Raw genomic sequence first — 22703 nt, forward strand, 5'->3', positions numbered from 1 at the left:
GGGGGGGGGGGTCTGAACGCTGTTTTAAAAAAAAAAATTATAGTTCCAGTGGACTGTCAAAAGCTAAAAAAAATTAAAAAATGTAATGTTTCTTTTTTGCAACAGACATGTATTCGTAAATTGCCATTTAACTTGTCCAAAATTAAGACGAAAACTCAGAAAGATCCAAATCCAAATAACAAAACAAATTGACTTTTGGACCTGAATCCCGAAAAACTAAATAACAAAATCCGAAATGAAACTAAACAAATTTATTGCCGGCTTACATGTCTAATAAAATGTGGCATTTTTCCACTTTGTTGAGTACCTAATCTAGGAGTACTTTTTTCTGTATTTTGCAGAAAGTGCAAATATGCTGCAGGTGAAGTCTTAGCCCCTGACGTGGGTCAGCATATCAAAAGGTACTGAAATGAAAGGATCAGCCATGAAAACAAGATTTTTGACATACTGTAAAATAATTTTCTTGGAGTGTATTAAGGGACACAGGGTCAGAAGGATTCTGAGACACTGCGTTATGCTGCCACATTCAGGAGAACTGGACATTGGCAAGCAAAACATAGTTGAACATTAAGAGGAATGCGAGGCAAATGGCCTTTTGAAAAAGGGTTGCTAGAGTCATGATTTCACCGTTGATAGTACTCAAGGACAAATATTGATCCAGACCAGACTGGAGAAAAGTGAGGATGTGCCCCACAGATTATTTCCTGGGATGGAATTTCCTTTCCTCGCACCATACTCAGTGCGCTTTCCAAGTACAATCGTATACCTGGCAAGAGGTAGGTTTTCTAGCTTTCAGGAGCACAGGAATAACGGATTCAGATCTCCTGTCCCTTACGATCTGGGCTTCAACAGCCATGTCATTAAAGCCAGTGATCGTGAAATAAAATGGTCATTGGGTCAAGAGATCCTGGACAGTCTGGAATCCCTCCGAGAATCTGCAAGGAGTCTGATGATTTCAGTTTACCATACCCATTTGGACCAGTTCGGTCCAGATTGACCTCCATCTACGGTGCAGATGAGGCAGGAGCTTCAGTGAAGGAAAATCATATTATTATTTTTAGGTAGCTCAGTATACAGTTTTAATACATTTGGTGTGTTGATGTTATGGAATTTTAAGGGTTTAATAATTGTCAATCAAAAAAGTAAATCAGTGATAAAATGCATTGGCTGAAGCCAAGTGACATCATCACTTATTGGAGGGTGAGGTAAACTCACACTGTAGAGACCTGCAGTGAGTGATCTCCTTTTTCCCAATGCAGACATATGCTCTCATATCCTCAGTGCTGAATGGAACACTGCTGCTGCTGCTGTGAGTGTTTTTAAGGGGGGATTATCTCACAGTGTGGATTGTGGTTTTAATTGTGTTTACACCCCCTTCCTGTCCAGGTCATTTTTTCAGTATTCAGCGCTGCGGTACTTTGGCTGACGTTTATTCCGTCATGCAACGCTGTACTGAAATTAATTTTATACCATTTTTTGGGGGACAGATGGAGCTTTCTTTTGGTGGTTTTTAATCACCACTGGGTGTTTTTTTTTTTTTTTTTTACTATATAACAAAAAAAGTAATACATTTTTTTTTTATAAATGGTTTTCCCTTTATTATTTTATCAAAAATTAATTTGTACCCAATTTTTTGGTAAAAAGGCGGGGTCACGTCGGGTAAATAGACACCAAACATGTCAAGCCTTAAAATTGCGCGCGGCTGCGAAATCACAAAAAAACACCATAGCCAAAATTGGTCATAGACGACGCTTTAAAAGATTTTACCGCTCATCAGTTTAGTGTTATCAGTGATTGATGGACCTAAAATGATTGCTCTCATTGCGACGTTCGCGGCGATATGTAACACGTGCAGCATAATTGGAGCAATCGTCATTTTTCCGTGTAGACTAACGTATTTTTGCGCATTTATGTGGGGGTGGGGGACTTTTTTTTAAAATGTGTGGGTTTTGTTTTGTGTGTGTACATTTATTTATTTTGTGAGCAATTTTTTTTTTTTTACTTTTTTACACTTAACTTTATTGTTATCACATAGGGTGCTGAGAAGTTCCCTAGTTCCCTATATGATAACAAATTACTGTTACAGGTCCCGTTTATGGAGACATCAGAGGTCTCTTAGACCCCTAATGTCACCTAGGGACCCCCAGAGAAGCTGATGAAGCACAGATCTGCTTCATCAGCTACTCTCCGGTTTTTGTACCGGAGAGTGACAGAGGAATGCGGAAGTGATGTAATATACATCACTTCCTGCATTCAGAGAGCGGAGGGAGATCGGGTATTGATCTCCCTCCGTTCTCAGTGCACAGGGCCGCCACATCGCCCGTGATGGATGGACGCCCGGGATGGATGGACGCCCAGGATCGCAGGAACGGCGGCGGCGGGAACAGCAACGGCGACCAGAGGTAAGGGGGGGTGCACCCTCACTTGAATCATACAAACGATCGGGCGTCTTTACAGATGCCGGACCGCTTGTATGTAAATGGCCATCGCAGGAAGTGTTGATGCACTGGAAAGATGGAGACATGCAGGTAGGAATCTATTGTCCACTAAGCCTAGAAAGTTTCCCAGAAGGAGGGAGGCAATGACTGACTGGGTAGATTTCATACAAAACTTTGTTAAATTAAGTGTTGAGCGCTATGAGGTCTGAAATGGGATGAATGCCCCTTTTTTGCTTTGGGAACAGTGGATGGGTTGGAATAGAAACCCAGAAAGCTTTCTTGCTCTGATATTAAGGCAATGACTCCTTGGGACAGGAGTTGTGCCAGGGTAGCGTGGAGGTCTGCTAATCATTATGGGAACATTGGCAGCTGAAATGGCACAGAGCAGGGTGGAGGTAGAGTCTAGATTTCTACCTTGTAGCCCCTGGACACAACATCCCTCAGCCCTAGTAAATATGCTTTTGGTCCAGGTGGTTGCAAAGGTTAACAGAAGTCCCCCCACACACACTTTATTTTGAGGATGATTTTTCCACAAGTTTAGTTTATGGGGGAATTGAGTCCCAAGCTTGGCCTTGGGCTTAGAGGTATACAAACTCTTTAGTTTAGTTCCAGAGGAAGGAGGTTTTCTAGATTAACCACTTAATCATAGGACATACCTCTACGTCCTAGTGTTTAAGGGGTTATACCAAGATCACAGATGTACAGCCCTGTTCTTGGTATAATTTTTAGAGCAGGCAGAGGGCTTTTGAGTACAAGTGATCTGGGCGGCTGTAGAGATGCCTAATCACTTATATTGGCCTCTAAATGTGCTGTCACCACTGCACCCCCTGCAATGGTTTCCATGCTGCCCATTGGAGGCCTGAGACCACGGCAAAAGGTGTCTGTTCCCTGATCTGCTCTGTGATCACTGTGCTCTCAGCACTTCCTGCTTCAGACCTGTCTAAAGTCTGACTGAAATGCCGGCTAAACAGATGATCAAGCACAATCCTGTGTTTGAGCAGCTGCAGTGGAGGGCAGTGGAGACATTAGGGGTCTAATAAACCTAATGTCTCCATAAAGAGAACCTGTCACCTGCCAATGCTATCACATAGTAGTTAGCCCCTTATGCTAGCAATAAAGCTGGAAGTTTAAAAAACTTTTAAAGATAAAGATTATTAAAATTAAAACATTTAATTAAAAGCAGACTGTTCCACAAATGCAAACAAGCACATAATGCATGCATATGTGTGTAACCAGCGATTGTGCCACACTTATTGGGTATTGCCACGAATGACGGTGTGTGACCAATAATTCTAGGGCCATAATTTGCTGTTAACTCTATATTGATGAGTGGTAAAGGCTTTTCAAAAGCAACGCCTATGACAATTTTGGATACCATAAGTCTTCACCATTGCACAGGCGTGCACAGTTTTGAGGCTGTTTACATAGTTACATAGTATATGAGGTTGAAAAAAGACACGGGTCCATCAAGTCCAACCCATAGCGTGTATGTGCGTGTATCTATTTACTCTATGTGACCCTATCCTGTAGATTTTACCCAAAAATCGAGTATTACATTGTGTTTATGTACACTAGAATTCATTTTAGTGTATTTCTTTCCTAAAAATATGGATTTAAGAAATATTTGTGCAACTATCATGCAACATAAAAAAATTGCAGCTACCAGCTTTTATTGTACAGGAGCTCTGATTTCCGAAAATATATAATTATTTGGGGGTTTAAAGTAATTTTTTATCTAACAATTCAGATTTTAATGAAAAAATGTTCCAGTGCCAAAGTGGTTGGTAAACTTGTCCAGGGAACTGCCAAAGAGGAGTTCTCCCCCAAAGGGTATACGCAGTAAGTGGTTTTTGAACTGCTGTTGAGCAGACCAACACTTAAGCCAAAGATTCCCAGTGTCCAAGAATTTGTCTGCACTGCCTGATCAACAATTGTTCTTGTTGCCAGTGTCCAATGCTCCTAAAGGTTGCAGCATAACCCACTGGGGTTGATTTACTAACCTTATAAACACACCACTACACCTCTGTAGTGTGTTCCCTCCCAGCATGATCTATGGGTGGAATCTAAACACCTTTGTAGTGTGTACACACCCAGCAGGTGTGTTGTGCAAAGCCCTGCATGAATTACAAGGTGATGTTGTGTAAATTAGCTCTATGTTGTGTTGCTTGCGTTGATGAATGCAGGAATGTAAATGCATGAGCTAACCATTTTTGTCTAAACTGTGAAGCAGCATTATATATGCATCATGTGCATGATTTTTCCATATATGGCATTAGTGGAAATATGCTTTTAGAGACTTTTTGGTTGATAAATACGTTTTGCTGTGTGAAAATCACACGCACCTGGTGCGTGCATGTGTTTAGGTTAGTAAATCACCCCCACTGTCTCAGAATTCTGCTGTCCCTGTATCCCTTAATAAACTATTAAGTATTTTCAGAAGGAGTTCAACAATGGCAGCGTACATATTCCTCTACACATGTTTACTTCTTCCTGCTAATACTGACGAGGCAGCCCGGCGGGGCACGCCCACCAGTGACGAGGCGGCCCGGCGGGGCACGCCCACCAGTGACGAGGCGGCCCGGCGGGGCACGCCCACCAGTGACGAGGCGGCCCGGCGGGGCACGCCCACCAGTGACGAGGCGGCCCGGCGAGGCACGCCCACCTGTGACGCGACGGGCCGGGGGGACACGCCCCTGTGCGTCCTGACGCCGCCCAGTGATGTCACTAGGGCTATAGAAGGAGACTCAGCACTCTCAGTCATTGCTGAGTGCTCTTCAGCCTGTGTCCTGTCAGTATTGCTCTGTTCCTGCTATTACTTTACCTTACTGTGTTGACCCTGGCTTGTACCTGACCATTCTCTGGATCCTGTTTATGTTCTTAGATCATCTCTCTGGCTTCTGACCCTGGCTTGTCCTTGACCATTCTCTGGATTCTGATTTGGATATTACATTCCCTATCTGTCTTCTGACCCTGGCTTGTCTCTGACCACTCTCTGGATTCTGCTTGGCTACTATTATTACCTCTCTGGCTTCTGACCCGGCTTGCTCCTGACCATTCTTGGTATTCTCCAGTGTAGCACCACGCTCAGCTGGCACCCAGGATTCCATACCGGCACCCGTGCTGCTCTTGCCTGTGACCCCCTGTTGCACCTCAGGGGTCCACAGACGAAACCGCAAGGGAGGTCCTCCTTATCACTTCGGGCCCGCACCACGGTACGTAACAGTCACAAAATACAAGGAGTGAAATACAATTTTAGTGCAGAACAATTTTAGAATGTGGTATGTTTTTCTACTATCGTTAATAGCCTCCTTGGCACTATATTTTCTTATAATTTTTTTAATAAACATATTTGTTTTACTTTTAAAACAATTTTTTACAAATTTTAAAAACTTTATTTTTTATTTATAATTTTTTTTTACTACTGTGCTCTGCATTATTTACTACTGAGTACTGCGTTCTTTGCTACTAAACTCTGATTTACTTACTACTGAGCTCTTTATTGTTTACTACTGTGCTCTGCATTCTTTACTACTGAGTACTGCGTTCTTTGCTACTAAGCTCTGATTTACTTACTATTGAGCTCTGTTTTATTTACTACTACTACTGAGCTTTGCATTCTTTAATACTGAGCTCTGCATTCTTTACTACTGAGCTCTGTGTTATTTACTATTAAGCCCTGCGTTTTTTACTACTGAGCTCTGTGTTATTTACTATTAAGCCCTGCGTTTTTTACTACTGAGCTCTGTGTTCTTTACTTCTGAACTGCAAACTATGTTCAATCAATGTAATTTACCACATATGGACTCCAATCAATGTGTAGAAACATCTCAGCAAAGATCAAGAGAAATGAGAGGCACCTGAGCTAAATTTCAAGTCTTGTTGCAAAGGGTCTGAATACTTATGCCAATGTGATTTTTCAGTTTTTTATTTTTAATAAATTCACAGACATTTTTAAAATTCTGTTTTCACTTTGTCATTATGGGGTACTGAGTGTAGATTAATGAGAAAAAAGGAAGAATTTAAACAACTGTAGTATCAGGCTGCAACATAGCAAAATTGAAAAAAGTGAAGTGGGGTACATTTAGGGGTCTATTTATAAATCTGTAGCTACTTAATATCACTGAAAGCTGACTGGTTAACTTTTTTTTGAAGCGACTATAAAAAAAATGATTCCTCAATTATATCCTACATTTCTGCTTTGAAGAAACAGATCACAGGTAAAAAAAAACAAAAAAACTTTTTCCCTTTTCTTTCTTTTCTCCTTACCTACATACTTGATATGTTTGTGTCTGACTTTAAATTATTTTTTTTTGTAATTTAAAACCCATATTATTGATTAGCACACTGTAAATGTCTGCTTTGCACAAGGCAATTCCAACTAGTTTTATAAAGTTCTAAAATGTATAAAAATGACTGAATGAAACTTGTCAACAGTTTCAATGAAAACCCTGGGTTGTTTAGACGTGTTCAGTTGTTCAGTTGTCATATTTTTTTTGTATTTTACATTTTATTTATTAAAACCTAATTAAAATTGCCTAAAAAAATGCTGAGACTATAGCCACCATAGGGCATCCCCTATCAGGTTCTAAAATCCAAACATGCAGTTTCATGACCAGCTTTCTGGGGTTTGTTTTTTTCTAACCACTTGCTGACCGCTGTGTTTACACCCCCTTCCTGGCCAGGCCATTTTTCAGTATTGAGCGATGCGGTACTTTGACTGACGTTTATTTTGTCATGCAACGCTGTACTGAAATTAATTTTATATCATTTTTTGGGGACAGATAGAGCTTTCTTTTCGTGGTATTTAATCACCACTGGGGGTTTTATATTTTACTATATAATAAAAAAAAGTACAGAATATTTAAACACAAAACAGTTTTTCCTACATTATGTTATGAAACATTACCTAATTTTATGGAAAATATAAAAGACGGGGTCATGTTGGGTAAATAGACACCAAACATGTGAAGCCTTAAAATTGCACGTGCCCGCGAAATTGAAAAAACAACCATAGTCAAAATTGGCCATAGGCGACGCTTTAAAATATTTTACCGCTCATCAGTTTACTGTTATCAGTGATTGATGGCCCTAAAATTATTGCTCTCACTGCAACGTTTGTGGCGATGTGTAACATGTGCGGCGTAATTGGCGCAATAGTCGTTTTTGAGTGTATTTATTTGGTGAGCAATTTTTATTTTTTTAACACTTAACTTGATTGTTATCACATAGAAGGATAAGAATCCCCCTATGTGATATCAAATTACAGTGACAGGTCCCCTTTATGGAGACATCAGGGGTCTCTAAGACCCCTAATGTCACCTAGGGACCCCCCAGAGAAGCTGGTAAAGCTCTTTCTTTTTTGGTTATACTCTTATACTCTTGGTTATACTTTTTTGTGAGAAAAAATTTCCTACCTATAGTCTCTTCTTTCTGCATGTTCTCTATCCCACAGAAATACTGGATGATGGATGACCCAGAAGATCAGATAGCAATAGTTGGAATAGGATGCAATTTCCCAGGAGGTGAGTTCTCCTTCCGTGACATGAACGCACTGGATCACATCATCAAAGCCTCCCTGCTTTCTTGGGAGGGAGGGAACATGGCACCATAAACATGCCTCCTGCCCACAGTGTGATCGCCCGCACCGTAATGCATGGTACAGCAATGCCCTGCGTTAAAGTGTGGTGCGATCGCAAAAAATCGTTGTGTGAATGGGCCCTTATTCAATGAAGACATGTGACTGGCACAGGTTTGCCAGGAACAAACTACTTTCATCATGCCAAGATGAATGGCACGGCGAGCTGAGGATAGAAAATGTATGAGGATGTGGGCCTGTCCATGGCACGATGCTTTATTCATGAGACATGGGCATAATCTGCATAGGGTGCCAATGGACCGGGCTGGCGCTAGCATAAGGCAGCCGGGGAGGGGGGCTGGGGTAGAAAAATGCACCTTTGTCTGTGTAGGCAAAAATCCTTGCACCGGTCCTGTATGTATAATGTATTGCTGGGATTTGTAGTCCTCTATAGCTGGTAGTATTCTGCATTGCTATATAATGCATTGCTGGGAGTTGTAGTCCCTCTGCAGTGTGTAGTCGATGGCAGAACTTCCAGGGTCACAGCTGAGACAGGGCACTGGTGCTAAACACTGTCCTAAAATCATTAGTCTGTATTCATTTAGAAAAACTGTCACATGACACTTTTAAAAAGTATCAGTAATTGGTGTTGGCGAGTACTTGCGGAAAAGTATCGGTACTCATAGTCGATCTTTAAAAAATGGTATGGGTGCATCCCCATGCCAATGCAGTGGTCATCAGACCAACCCTTACAACCTTACAAAAACTATAATGGTTTGGACCAAATTAATATTTATATTTTTTAAGTCTATAAGTTCTTTATATCTCTTTTCTGTTATCTGGAATTCAACTAGCCAGAGCTCTCATCTAACCAGAAAAATAAATCCCCTGTGTACTCATTGTTCTGCTGATCTGTGGCATGTATTATCCTGGAAACAATTGTGTGTCTATTTGTCTTCATTTGCTTTTGATTAATGCATTTCAATATTGATATGAAGTCAATACAGAGTTTATGTTATGATATGGTGGTATGGTATAGTATGGGGTATGACATTAGTTAGACCTATTTTTAATAGTAACTCTCAAGCAACCATAAACTACATTTATCCAGAATCTACCAATCCCCCTGGATGCTAGATATCAGGGAGTTTAATATATATATCAAGGGATTCCAGAAGTACTATAGGTTATCTATAAGAGAGAGCATAGCAGTATTTGCATTCTTACCTTCTTACAGGTACTTAACCTGGGATGGAGATATTCAGATGGAGGAGAAGAGGAAAAGAGATCACTTAGTGCTTTGAGTCTTTTACTTGTATGTGAAAATGTTAGCTTTAGCCACTGAGCTCTGTAAATAACATGTTTTTTTTTACTAAAATATTTTTTATAGTTTTGCTGTTTAGCCCTGACAATAATGAAGAAAGAAAAACGTGTACCGAACCATTAAATAGTCCCTTTAATACAACGTTGTTTCTTTAACAGGGGAGGGAATTGATAACTTTTGGAAAGTTATTATTGAGGGACAGAACTGCACAGTTGAGATACCTAAAGAAAGATTTGACACCAAGCACTGGTATGACTCAGATTATAACAAGCCAGGCAAAATATGCACCAGCCGAGCAGCTATTGTGGAAGGGTAAGTGTTGTCCAAATATAAAACAAATATAGATCTCTTGGAATAATTTACAGCACCACACATATGTCTCACAAAGCACTGCTAACATGACACTTGTTTTTGGATCCTAGAATTCATATGTTTGACAACAAACTTTTTGGAATCCATAATTCAGAGTCTGATCAAATGGATCCACAGCACAAATTACTACTGCAATGTACATACAGGGCTCTGGAAGATGCTGGGTATCCTATGGAGAGTATCGGAGGAACTGAAACTGGAGTCTTTATAGGTATGAAAAATAAAGGACACCTAAAAAGTAACACATATTAGTACCTATAATATGCTGTGGACATCTGATTATTTAGTGGAAATTCAGGACTGAAATGCTTAAAGTGGAAATAAACCTTTAAAACAAAAATTTGCCAGCAGGTAGGGTCTTTTATTAGATGAGACTTTATAAGTATAGTTATAGTCAGAAGTGTGGAATTTTTTTTAAAACTACTAAAAGACTAAAGCGGGGGACCAATCTACTTGCCCCTCATAACACTCTACTTGTTGTGATACAAAAAATATTTTTGACCAAAGCTGTATTTAACTGTGCCACGAAGAAGTGGTCAGGTGACTGCGCTAACCAACAAGTGCTCGCAATTTGCAAGTGAAATTCTAAATTATTATTATTATTATTACATAGTATTTATATAGCGCCAACAGTTTGCGCAGCGCTTTACAATATAAGGAAGACATTAATAGATGGAGAGTTAGAATTGTAGGTGACACTGAAGGAGCGCATAGATAAGTAGGAGGAGAACCATGAGAGAGCAGAGTCTTGAAGGCCAAGTGAGTGGAGTTTTTTGAGGAGCAGCGGGTGGTCAACAGTGTCAAAAGCAGCAGAGAGGTCTAATAGCAAGAGTAAAGAATAGTGGCCATGGTTTTTAGAGGTTATTAGGTCATTGGTGAGTTTTAGGAGGGCGGTTTCAGTGGAGTGTTTGGGGCGAAAGCCGGACTGAAAGGGGTCCAAAAGGTTTTTATTAGCGAGGTGTCAACTCTTGTAGATAAGGCATTCTAGTAGTTTAGAGGTGAATGGGAGTAAGGAGATAGGTCTGAAATTATTGAGGTTGGTAGGGTCCAGTGGAGGTTTTTTGGGTATTGGGGTGACTAGTGCATGTTTGAGAGGGGTAGGGAAGATTCCAGTAGAGAGGGAAAGATTGGAAATGTGGGTAAGAGAGTCTAGGATAGAGCAAGAGGGTGCCCGAAGTATTAAGTTTGCAGCAGGGCTAAATATAAATGTAAAGAAAAACGACCCGGGCATCGGGCAATATGAATTGTGCACCCCTGTATAAGCAAAATAGTTATTTAGTAGAGACTTTATAAGACATACCTGCTAAAAAAAAATTAATCTGTACACTGACTGTAGCACATGTGCAGTACAAAGTACGGTTTTGGTAATCAAGCTCGGTGCTGAGGTAATGTACCTGCAGTGCGCATTCAAACTAATTACATCACCAATGCCCACCAAATGGGTGAAGCAAGAAGATGCTGGACCCAGAAAAAGATTATGGCAGCTGTGGTGATGGAGTGGAGACCAGAACTTTGGAACTTCATATTGCTGGAGATTAGCACACCCACAGGTAAATGTGCCATGATGTTCAAGTACGCTGTTCATATTTGCACATTATGGCATGGTTGGTCAACCTCTGATTTTATTGTGATTTACATTGAACTTATCACAAATCCAGACAATTAAAAACACAACATATACTTTAGAAAAGCATAAGCAGAGGTTACTTTTATAATTAAAGTATAATGTTTGGCTCAAATTGGTTTTGTGGACATTTGTCCTTTACTTTTCAGGTCTCATGAACAAAGACGCAGAATTTATTTACAATAATTATCCTGAAAAAATTAATCACTTCAATGGAACAGGCACCTCAATGTGCATAGCAGCAAACCGAATATCGTATCAGTTTAATCTAACTGGGCCTTCTCTATCGCTGGATACTGCCTGCTCTTCTTCCCTTGTTGCATTGCATTTAGCATGCCAAGCCATCAAACAAGGTACTGCATACTAACTGTGATTAGGGTCAAACAAGATTCCTGGTATAATAGACCGTAATGCTTTAGGAAAACACAGTGAAAAAAATGCAGTGCTTTCATTTTGCAAGTTTGCAATACAGCTTTGGAAAGAATGATGTGGCTTAAACATAAAACAGTGTTATTTACCAGGTAGCTTTATAACTGAATGTCTTCAATCTTTAGGGTTGAATGATGCCCAGCATGATGTCTACATAAAACGTTTAGCAACCAACAAAGTCCAAAAAAGTCTGAACACCTGTTGTACAGGCTTGGTCTATTCACTAGGTTGTAATAGCAGGATTCGGATGAAATCTCCACCTTGAAAAACAAAGTAGAAAATTGCAGCTCTCTGCTTACTGAGTAGACATTCTACATTAAAGCCCTTCAGACCATCAAGGTTGGGGGTGAGGGAACAATTTAATTCAATTGAATTAGGGTCATACTTCCATCCATTCATAACGTCTGGCGCCCCTCTGTTAAATCTCCTCTAGCCACAGAACATTTTCTTGTTTTACGGTTTGTAGCATTGTGACAATGTGTAAAATAATCATATATGCCTATGGGAAAACAATACAGAAATATTTTCCCAGCAATTTGCCCAGTTTGAGATATTACATAAAATGACTGACCACTTCTACAAGGGTCAATCAAAAAGTAATGCCTCCATGTCTATATTTGAGATCTATTAGAGTGACTGTGAATGTTCATGTATCATGTTATAGAGGTGTCCTTACCCCAATTTTCTTTTTCACATTGAGTGATTAGGACCATGGATCTGCGGCTCAAACAACAAACTGTAATTTAATTTCTGATGAAAGAAGGTTGTGCACCTAAGGAAATACACAATCGGCTAAAGGAAATCCATAATCGGCTAAAGAATGTTTATGGGGACACTGTAGTGGAATTTAATTTTCTCCTTTTTGAAACTTTTTCAACCAATGCCATACATTGCTAATGTCCACTACATCATCCTCATAAACATTCTGCTGATTAGGGATTTCCTTAGGTGCACAACCCTCTTTGGCAAAAAATTAGTTTACTGCTTGTTGTCTTAGCTGCAGATCCATGGTTCTGATTACTGAATCTGAAAAATAAAAGCATACATTAGTGGGGTAAGGACACCTCTATCACATGATACATAAACATTCACAGTCACTCTAACACATCTCAAATTAAAGACATGGAGGCTCTACTTTTTGATTGACCCTCGTACATTTATTACCCAGATGGGCCTGTGCGAATTTTAGACAGAAGGCCCTTTGGACTAACAAATTGACCCTCGAGAGCTCAGATTTAACCACTTCAGGACCGCCCACCGTCAAAAAACGTCCTAGTCCTGAAGCGGTTATACCTGCAGCAGCAGCCGTGTTCTTGGTATAATTTTAACAGCGGGCGATTGCTGTTTAGATACATGCGAGCCACTGGATTGCTTGTACGGTGCGGCGGAATGTGTGCCCCGCCCCTTCGCCCCCGCTGGCTTCCCTGGGCTCCGCTGTCCCCTGTGGGGGCCCGGTGACCAGCACAGTGGATCTTCCCTGACAGAACAGAGAGAGATCAGCAAGCTTCTGGCTTTAAAGTGTATTTTCACTTTTGCTGCCAATTTGGGATGACAGATACTTTATATTTGTTACAGTATATATTCCCATTGACATTGCATAATTAATTTTGAAAAATGCTGCTTACATTTCTAAGTGCTTTTTATTTGCTTAAAATTAGGGATGCACCGATACGGTATCGAGTACGAGTACTGATAATTATATTTCGGTACTCACTGATAACAAGTACGGATACTGGTAATTCCGGTAGCATGGAGCCAGCTTCCGGTGCAATCAGGAAGCCAGGCAGCGTGTCATTACCTGCCACCCAGCTTCTTGATTGCCCGGGAAGCCGGCTCCATACTGTTTGGCCGGGAAGCCGACTCCATACTGTTTGGCCGGGGAGCCGATTCAAATGTCCCGAACGAACGAAACGAATAAGAAACGAATAAGAAACGAACGTTCGACCTACCGCTACCGAATTTCGTCCGAATCCGAATTCCGAATCCGAATTAACTTTAACACCCGAATCCCGAAAAACGAAATAACACAAATCCGAATTTAAAACGAAACTAAACTAAACAAATTTTTTCGCAGTGCACATGTCTAGAACTTGTTTCAGCTACTTCAAGACCTGGACATAATTTCCAAAATGCTGAAGGGGTTAATTAGCCGTTTAAGATTGATTCCGATTGAAACACTTGTGATTTACATATCCTTAGAACCAGACTTGTCTTTTATATCAGTACAACCCCTGAAAATGTTTTTTTCCTTTCATAGGAGATTGCGAGTTGGCAATATGTGGTGGTGTCAGCTGTATCTTAGATCCTCGTATCTATGTTGCTCTCAGTAAGGCAAAAATGATTTCTCCTGAGGGAACAAGTAAACCGTTTTCCAAAAAGGCAGATGGTTATGGAAGAGGAGAAGGATGTGGAATTGTGGTTCTTAAACCTTTAAAACAGGTAAAGTGTATTTTCATCAGCATATCCTGTTCAGCGGTTCAAGTATATGTTCTTTGAACCATCATAGCTAATTATATTGTGGGATTTCTCAGCGCCATTTGGAAACAATGGAAACAATTGTGCTTTAAAGGAGAACTATGGGGTTAAGGCTTTTTCCCCATAGTTCTCCCTAGGTTAATGGGAGGACACAAACTAGCGTCCTCCCGTCACCCTAGGCTTAGTATACCGCGAGCTGTAGCTTGCGGTATACTGAGGCGCCGCAGTATACCGCAAGCTACTGCTCGCGGTATACTGAGACGCCGCAGCTGAAGCGGATCCCGACAATTGTGCCTGGATTCGCCCAGCTGCGTGACTGACATCTGGCTCTGCCTATCAAGAGAAATGAACAATAATGCTTGTAGTATACGTTATACAAATTAGCAGCACTGCCATATATCTTTTAGAGAACATTAAGGGGGTGCTTCATAAAGCTGCCAAAAGCAGCCTAATGAATGAACGAGCCAAAGTGAAGGGATCCGAAGCCTCTTCAACCATTCACTGCAGCCATGTATGGCTATTTTAAGCCATGCATCGGCTGCCTTTGCTCACTTCACCTCCCTTGGGCTCAGCTAAACACCCTCAGCATGTTCGGCCAAACCGAAGGCAAGAGCCCACTGCGTCTCCGCTAATGCAACTTCTGGATCAGCTGAGACAAACGTTTGGCACATAGGTGTACGCACAGGGTGTGCCGGGAGTGCCTGGGATGGGAACACCCTAATCACCCAGAGCGCAACACCAAGACCTGTGTTCTGATCGGAAGCCTGCTCCACCCAGAGGCTGCCAGGGATGTGCAGGGAATGAACACATCTAAAGTGATGCAGTGTTTGATATATCTCACTGCACTGAACACACTGAGCTATGCCCTAGACCAGTGGTTCTCAACCTGTGTAACCTCAGGACCCACATTTGTCCCTTGTCATTAAGTCGCAACCTAAGTTGCACTGCACTGGAAAGCACAGCATTGCGGTATTGCACCTTCCTGTGCGAGCGATAACCTGTGGGTGGGAGGTGCTTTTGGGGTGCCATTCAAAAGATCCCCCAGTCTCCTTACCTTACGAGAACTGGAGTGGTCCTCACCCTGGGGTCCAGTGACAGAGCTCCATCCATATGTGCATTGCTTGCACAGCTCCCTTTGCATACCCTGTAGGTAGCCAGAATGTGACATCACTTTGGTCCAGGCACCTCTACAGGACATGTGTGGGAGCTGTACATATAGATGCAGCTCCCTCACGGCCACAGCACATCCCACCTCAAGCTGACACTCGGGAACGGCCAGCATATTTTGAATGGCTGTTCGGCGTGGGAACTGACAATGCTGCGCTAGGAGGAGGCTGATGAGCTTTTCACCTAGAAAAGTGGAAAGCACACGGCAACCCACTGAACATGGGGTCGCGACCCACTTTTGGGTCACGACCCACTAGTTGAGAACCAAGGCTCTAGACGACCCCAGCCAGCAGCAGCTCCTGGTAGTTTGCAGCACTGAACTTGAGTTGAAAAATGCAGTGCTGAGCTCTGCAAGCATGGGACTAGACTTGTGACTGTGTCATCAGTGAAGGTGAGATAGCAGCCAGGCTTCACTGTGATCATGCTTTTCCCCTATTTGTGTCTTCAGCAGATGATGGGGAAAGTAGCCCTCCTATGTGTGTATGCAGCAGCCTGCAGTGGAGTTTTGGCAGCAGTGACGGGCAGGTCAAACAGAGGCTCTCTGCCCATTTGTTTCCACATTGTAGGGATTCGGTCCACTTTGGCGGACCATTCTCCCCTCTCCTGCTGATTGTTGGGCCTTCCCGAACCATACCCTGTTCGTTCAAATCGTCTGCGTTCAGCCATTTATCTTGGCTGCCTTTGGCTGCTGTATGTGCTATTCACAAGAAACAAGGGTTTCTGCAGCTGAAGTGAGCCAAACGATTAGCCGAACATTTGGCTAAAACCTTCGGCTCTATAGTGAAAAACCTCCTAAGATAAAGTAGGCAAGCTATAAATTAGTATATGTCTTTGTAAAAGAATACTTTTGCAGACTACAGGTAGAGACAGACAATGGGGAAAATAGAAAAAAACGTTTTAGGGGTTTATTCACGAAGGAGCCGATGGATCCAGCCGTAGCTTTGGCTGATCCTTCAACTCTCTTCGGCCGCTGGAGCCCTTCGGTTCAGTCGTCATTCATTGGCTGACCAAATCGCACCCGATGGCAGCCAATGTATGGCTGATTTTAGCGGAAAATGTACCGCTCAAATCAGCCGTACAAGCCAGAAGTAGTTCAGCTCACTTTACTTCGGCTGGGTTATTCACTCAGCTGCCTTCGGCAGCTGTGTGAATAACCAACTTAGTGTTCTCTTGTTTCGCCTAATAGGTTTTAGAAATTATCCAGGAACTAAAAATGTACTCCGCAAGACTTGGGGATGATCAATAGTCCAACAACAGTTAAAACATAAAAAAACACCACAGAAATGGGGAATTGCATGTATGTCCTGAAAAAATCTGGGGTGCACATGAAATATATGAAATCTTTGCATTACTTCAGCATACATCTTAAGACGTTATACATATAATTTGCCTTTAAACAGGCATACACTTTCCTTCATTACATTATTTCCACATGTTCTTTTAATTTATTAATTAAGAACACATTTTGCTTTTGTTTTACAGGCTAAAGAAGATTACAGCAAAATCTGGGGAGTCATATGTGCAAGTTCAATTAACCAAGATGGGCGATCAGTAACACCAATTACCAAACCATCTCTAGAGCAGCAGGAAAGACTCTTAAGTCGTATCTACACAGCTATAGATCCATGTTCAATACAATATCTTGAAGCCCATGGCACTGGAACGCCTGTTGGGGACCCAATAGAAGTCACCAGTATAGGAAATACCATTGGGAAAAAACATCCAAGTAAAATGAAATCCTTAAAGATTGGATCAGTTAAAGGAAATATTGGACACACAGAATCAGCTGCTGGGATGGCTGGATTGATAAAAGTTCTGCTAATGATGCACCATGAAGTGATTCCCCCTTCTTTACATTATTCTAAAGAACTTGGAATTAAACAAATTGAAGAATCCAAACTAGTTGTTCCAACAGCTCCTGAAAAATGGCATGAAGATGTAAAATTTGGAAGGATGGCTGGCATTAACTGCTTTGGATTTGGAGGAACTAATTCTCATGTAGTTGTCAAACAATACAAAGAGCATAACTCCAAATATGACTCCAAAAGACCTTCTGAAATATTAATTCTCTCAGCAGCCTCCAGCAAATCACTTCAGCTAAGCATTGAAGACACAAAAAAAGAGCTGAGCAAAATGCCATCATCAATATGTCTGGAGAACCTAGTCTATACTGCTGCCTGCAGAAGAAGTCATCTTAATTTCAAATACAGAGCAGCATTTCTGGCATCTTCCTTACCTAATCTTCAGAAACAGCTTCAGTCTGTAAATACAGAGACACCTCCAGTCATGAAAAGCCCTCAGATTGTGTTTGTGTTCTGTGGGAATGGAGTCCTTTCCAAAGGAATGTGCAAGGTTTTGCTAGAAAATGAAAAAGTGTTCAGAGCAAAATGTTTAGAGGTAGACAAGATCATTCGAATTTACACTTCCCTTTCCGTGGTACAATTGCTAGAGAATGAATATGATGACTTTTCCAGCCCAGATGTTGCACAGTTGTTGCTTTTTACCATCCAGGTGTCACTAGTAGATCTTCTTAAACATTGGGGGGTGAATCCAGACTGTGTTGTGGGACATTCGGTGGGTGAAGTTGCTGCAGCATATTGTTCTGGTCTTCTTTCACTTGAAGATGCTGTTAAAGTTATTTATCACAGAAGCAAACTGCAATGTTCAGTCACTGGAGGAAAAATGCTTGTGGTTGGAAATGTACCAGTAACAGAAATATCAGATGTAATCTTGTCATACAATGGCAAAGCATGCATTGCTGCTTACAACAGTCCCTCCTCATGTACACTTTCTGGAGAAGGAGAAGCTATACAGCAGATCAGTGATCACTTGTCCCAACACTACAAGAAAAGGAATATTTTTCTCCATGTTTTAGATGTCCCTGCTGCATACCACAGCCATTTGATGGACCCAATACTAGAAGACATAAAAGACATTTTGCAGAACTTACCTGCTAATAATTTGAAGTGTGAGCTCATTTCAACAGTAAGTGGTAAGCCGGCAACAAACGGAGATTTTACATCTGGAGACTACTGGGCCAAAAATATTCGTGAGCCAGTTCTGTTTGAACAAGCTATAAAAGCTTCTACAAATAACAAAGAAAACATTGTGTTTATAGAAGTTGGGCCTCGCAGAGCACTACAAAAAAACATTGTTGATATCCTTGGACCAAATACAACTGTTATGCCTTCTGTGCATCCAAAAAATGAGTATGAAACTATTTTTTCTCTGTTGATTAATCTTTTCAAAAAGGGTTTCAGTCCAAATTGGAACAATCTTTTTTGTGAATACAAATCTCCTCCATCTTACATTCCAAGATATCAGTTTGAGCACAACAAGCAAGATATCTGTTTTGAAAAAATTAGGCAAGGAAACCAATCTGCAGCCTCTCTCATTCATCCACTGATGCACAATGTAAGTGCAGATTTCACTGAGTTTAAATGTACTCTTTCAAAATCACTGACATCATATGTTTATGAACACAAGAATTTGGGGTCTGCCCTTGTTCCTGGTGCATTCTATGTAGAACTTGCATTAGCAGCTACAGTTACAAGCTTGAAGCCCAGGGTGCCCTTACACTCCTTGAAAATCAGCACAACATTTTTGAATCCCTGTATTCTTCAAAGAGAATCTCAGGAGCTAAATGTCAAGATACACCAACAAGACCAAGTCATTAATTTTGAAATTCTGACATCACATGTTTATGCAACTGGGCATGTGACACATAACAACAGTGGAACAGACAGTGACAAAAGAATTTACATTCCGCATGTTGTCAAGAGATGTCAAAATGTTTTAAAAACGGATGATGTCTATGCATTACTATCCACCTTTGGATTTGAGTATGGGAAAGTCTACAAACAGCTGTGTGATGTTCACTATGGGGAAGAGCTGAATGAAGGGATTGCTAAGATTAAAACTGAAGAAATCAAAGAAACAATGTATGAATACCACATGCATCCAGTGATTTTAGACTGTTTCCTTCAAATGGTTGGTTGTGTGGTTGGTTCTAGAAAAAAAGAACCTGCAGCAATTTTTCCATCTTCTATAGGAAGCTTGAGGATTCTCCAACCTCTTCAAGAAGAAATGGTGATCTACATAAAAGTACTAATAATCACAAAAAGTTACATTGAAGTCAGTGGATGTTTTGCTGATAACAATGGTTTAGTGTTAGCAGAGATAGAAAATGCCAGGATGGCAATCATGAAACAAGCTGTGCAAACACAAGCTAACCACTTTTTTCATATTAAGTGGACAGAGACACCAAGCCTGAAGAATGCATCAAATAGGAAGCCAAGCATTCTGATATATGCAGATAACTCAGGAGTAAGTCAGCAATTATCAGCCTACCTACATGAGGAAGTGAGCTACATTAACTTTAGCAGCTGGGATTCAGACATCCAGTTACACAAACTACTCAGCAATGAGTCTAAAGATGTTGTATTTATGTGGGGGATCCATAGACTCAGCGATACAATTCCAAATAATCCCACACAATATCTATCAAAATGCTGTGAGGTCTACCGACAATTGATTTTGGCAGTAAGACAGAAAGGCTCTGAAGCATGTATCAAGACAGTCACATTCAGAACAACAGAAAGCACCGTAGATCACATTAATCCTGGCTTTGTTTTTGCTGGGATGACAAGAGCTTGCACTCTTGAATTGCCTAATATTACCTTTCAGCTGATCGATATCGGCTCTTCAAGTCCTCAAGATGTGGCAGCACTCGCTCGAGTTGTCTTTCATTACAAACCAAATGATCATCCAGAGGTAAGGATAAAAGAAGGCTGTATTTACACAGGTGAAATTGTATACACAGACAGTGAGAAGAGTGCACAACTATCAGCACCCTTAGAACAGTCAGACAATTTTACCTTGTGCACTTCAGATATTCATGCTATGACTGATCTTTCTGCTGAACCAAATAGTTCTGAACTCAATGAGCTCTCAAGCAAAGATGTAGAGATTATAATAAACAAAATAGGTGCCCACACTGAAGACTATTTTCCAGTCAGTCTTTCCAGCTGGCAATATGGAAACACATTGTACTGGAATGGTGTGGCTTCTGATAAACATAAGTTAGTTGCTCTGGATTTTGCAGGAACTGTAACAGCCGTTGGAAAAGATGTCCGCAAAATTCAAGTTGGGGATAGAGTTGCTTCATGTTATCCAACAGTTGCAAATTCCACAGTGAGGCTGCCAGAGAGTGTTTGCTGTTTAATTAAGACGTTTCCAGTGCTAAGAGAATCACCTTTTGTTTCGCTATTTGTCTTAGCCTGGGAAATTTTACATAACCGACTACCAGGTGCAAAAAACAAATCTAAACTGACAATTGTAACAACAGAAGAAAAGTCAGTTTTGAGTACAATTTTATCAAAGGCAGCAAAACAGAGAGGATGGGAAACCACAATATCTCCAGGAAGTACAGCTAATGGCAAACAGTGCAGTGCCATGATTATACTTCCTACATCAGAAGTAATGTCAGGAGAAGACCTTGCCCAGCTTCCCCAACTTAAGGATGTTGTAATCATATGTGACCAGAAAAAATCTACACAATTCCACAGTTTAGCAATCAACTGCAGACATAACATTCACATACACATACTAGACCTTGCAACTGTTTTCCAAAGAGCATACCTACAAAAGTATGCTAAGGCTATCTACAAATGGCTTCGATCACTGTCGTCAGACATTTCTCTCATCCTTCCAAAATCCATAATTCAGCCTTCTAACAGCAAATCCAATCTGAACAATATGGTGTCCAGCTACTTTCTAGCACAATCCTTACCGCTCATTGAGTTAGACAAAAACACAATTGCAAAGATACCAATGTCTGTCTCTGATGCCGTTCTTTTTAGGCACAATGCTGTTTACATTGTGGCAGGTGGACTGACTGGCTTGGGATTTGAAACAGTCAAATTTATTCTAAACAATGGAGGTGGCCACATTGTGATTCTCTCAAGAAGAAACCCAAATACTGAAATGAAACAACAAATAGCCAAAGCAATGAGTGAAAAAGAGAACACTAAGATAAAAACACTACCATGTGATATAGGCCATTATGCTGAGGTGAAGAAAGCTATTGATTCAATACAAAAGATCTTCCCAAATATTCCAATCAAAGGTGTCTTTCACAGTGCTGTTGTTCTGCATGATGGCATGTTGGAGAAGTTAAATTTGTCACTCTTTGAGAAGGTCCTGAGCCCAAAAGTTGATGGTGCTGTCAATCTCCACTGTGCCATATTAAACCAAAAACTGGATTATTTTGTATGTTTTTCATCTGTTGCTTCATTTATTGGAAACTACGGACAAGCTAATTATGCTGCTGCCAACTCCTTTCTGGACATTTTCTGCCAATACAGAAGAAATCTTGGTCTTCCTGCCCAATCAATTAATTGGGGAGCTCTGAATACTGGGGTGTTATTGGATCAACCACAGGTTCGTAAGATTTTGCAAGCAAGAGGACTACTTCTGTTAAATGTACCAGAAATTCATGAATACCTGAAGAAATGTCTCTTACTAAACAATACTCAGCAGGCAATAGTCAAGTTTGATTTTAAATTGATCTATGACGGCCTGGCTTCACGCATACCAGGTATGACGAGGAGATTGTTCAGTTTGGTGAATGAATATAAGAACAACTTGGATGGCAAAAACCAAATAAAGCGATCCAGAGTTAATACACAGAAATCAGGGGATTACATTTTGTCACTAGTAAGTGAACTCACAATTGTCACTTTAAGTGACATCACAATGGGTAGCCTTCTGAGTTCTTTAGGAATTGACTCTATGTTGGCAATGACATTACAGCAACGTGTCTTTGAAGAGAAAGGAGTAAATGTTTCTGTTGTCAAACTACTGGATCCCAACACAACCATTTTAGATGTGGTCCATTGGATTAAAGAAAACTCTTCAGATGAAGAAAAGTTTGTGGAGAACATAATACTGGACACAAAGCTGTAAAAACATTCATTTATTCATTCCTTACTCTATGCAAGACCATATGGGCTTTACATATACTTTTACTTTATGCCAAAGAGATTTGGCAGAACTGAATGAAGCCACAAATATGAAATGTACTGAGCTAAAAACATATTGTGGAAAATCCCTACAATCAATAAAAGTAAGGAACTTTGTATTCTTAGAAGACCTATGTTTATCTATTCATGTGAAATCATTATATTTGAGTTTATTTTTTGTATATTTTTACAAATGCAATTATAATCTCACAGACAGAGGACTCAATGTTGCTGTATGTACAAAGAACTTAAAGACCTCATGCACATAGCTGAAAAT

The 22703-nt window shown here is 40.7% G+C and overlaps 1 protein-coding gene across 1 annotated transcript; it reads left to right on the top strand.

Annotated features, from left to right (window-relative positions):
- The first annotated feature begins 7902 nt into the window (after positions 1-7902).
- On the top strand, positions 7903-22370 carry LOC108802579 (probable polyketide synthase 16). Its single transcript, XM_018574436.1, has 8 exons — positions 7903-7960; positions 9496-9649; positions 9760-9920; positions 11483-11686; positions 14020-14201; positions 16887-19508; positions 20091-20177; positions 21132-22370. Exons 1-8 carry the CDS (start codon positions 7903-7905, stop codon positions 22368-22370), a joined length of 4707 nt encoding a protein of 1568 aa, XP_018429938.1.
- Positions 22371-22703: the final 333 nt, after the last annotated feature.

Source organism: Nanorana parkeri, unplaced genomic scaffold (genome assembly GCF_000935625.1).
Source record: "Nanorana parkeri isolate BGI_ZX_2015 unplaced genomic scaffold, ASM93562v1 scaffold2970, whole genome shotgun sequence".
NCBI lineage: Eukaryota > Metazoa > Chordata > Amphibia > Anura > Dicroglossidae > Nanorana > Nanorana parkeri.

Bases quoted from the DNA above. Each gene is read 5' to 3' on its own strand.
- LOC108802579 (XM_018574436.1), top strand. From the start codon at position 7,903: ATGGATGACCCAGAAGATCAGATAGCAATAGTTGGAATAGGATGCAAT. The intron at 9,921-11,482 runs GTATGAAAAATA...TTTACTTTTCAG, and splicing joins TGAAACTGGAGTCTTTATAG to GTCTCATGAACAAAGACGCA. The intron at 19,509-20,090 runs GTACTAATAATC...ATTACCTTTCAG, and splicing joins AAATGGTGATCTACATAAAA to CTGATCGATATCGGCTCTTC.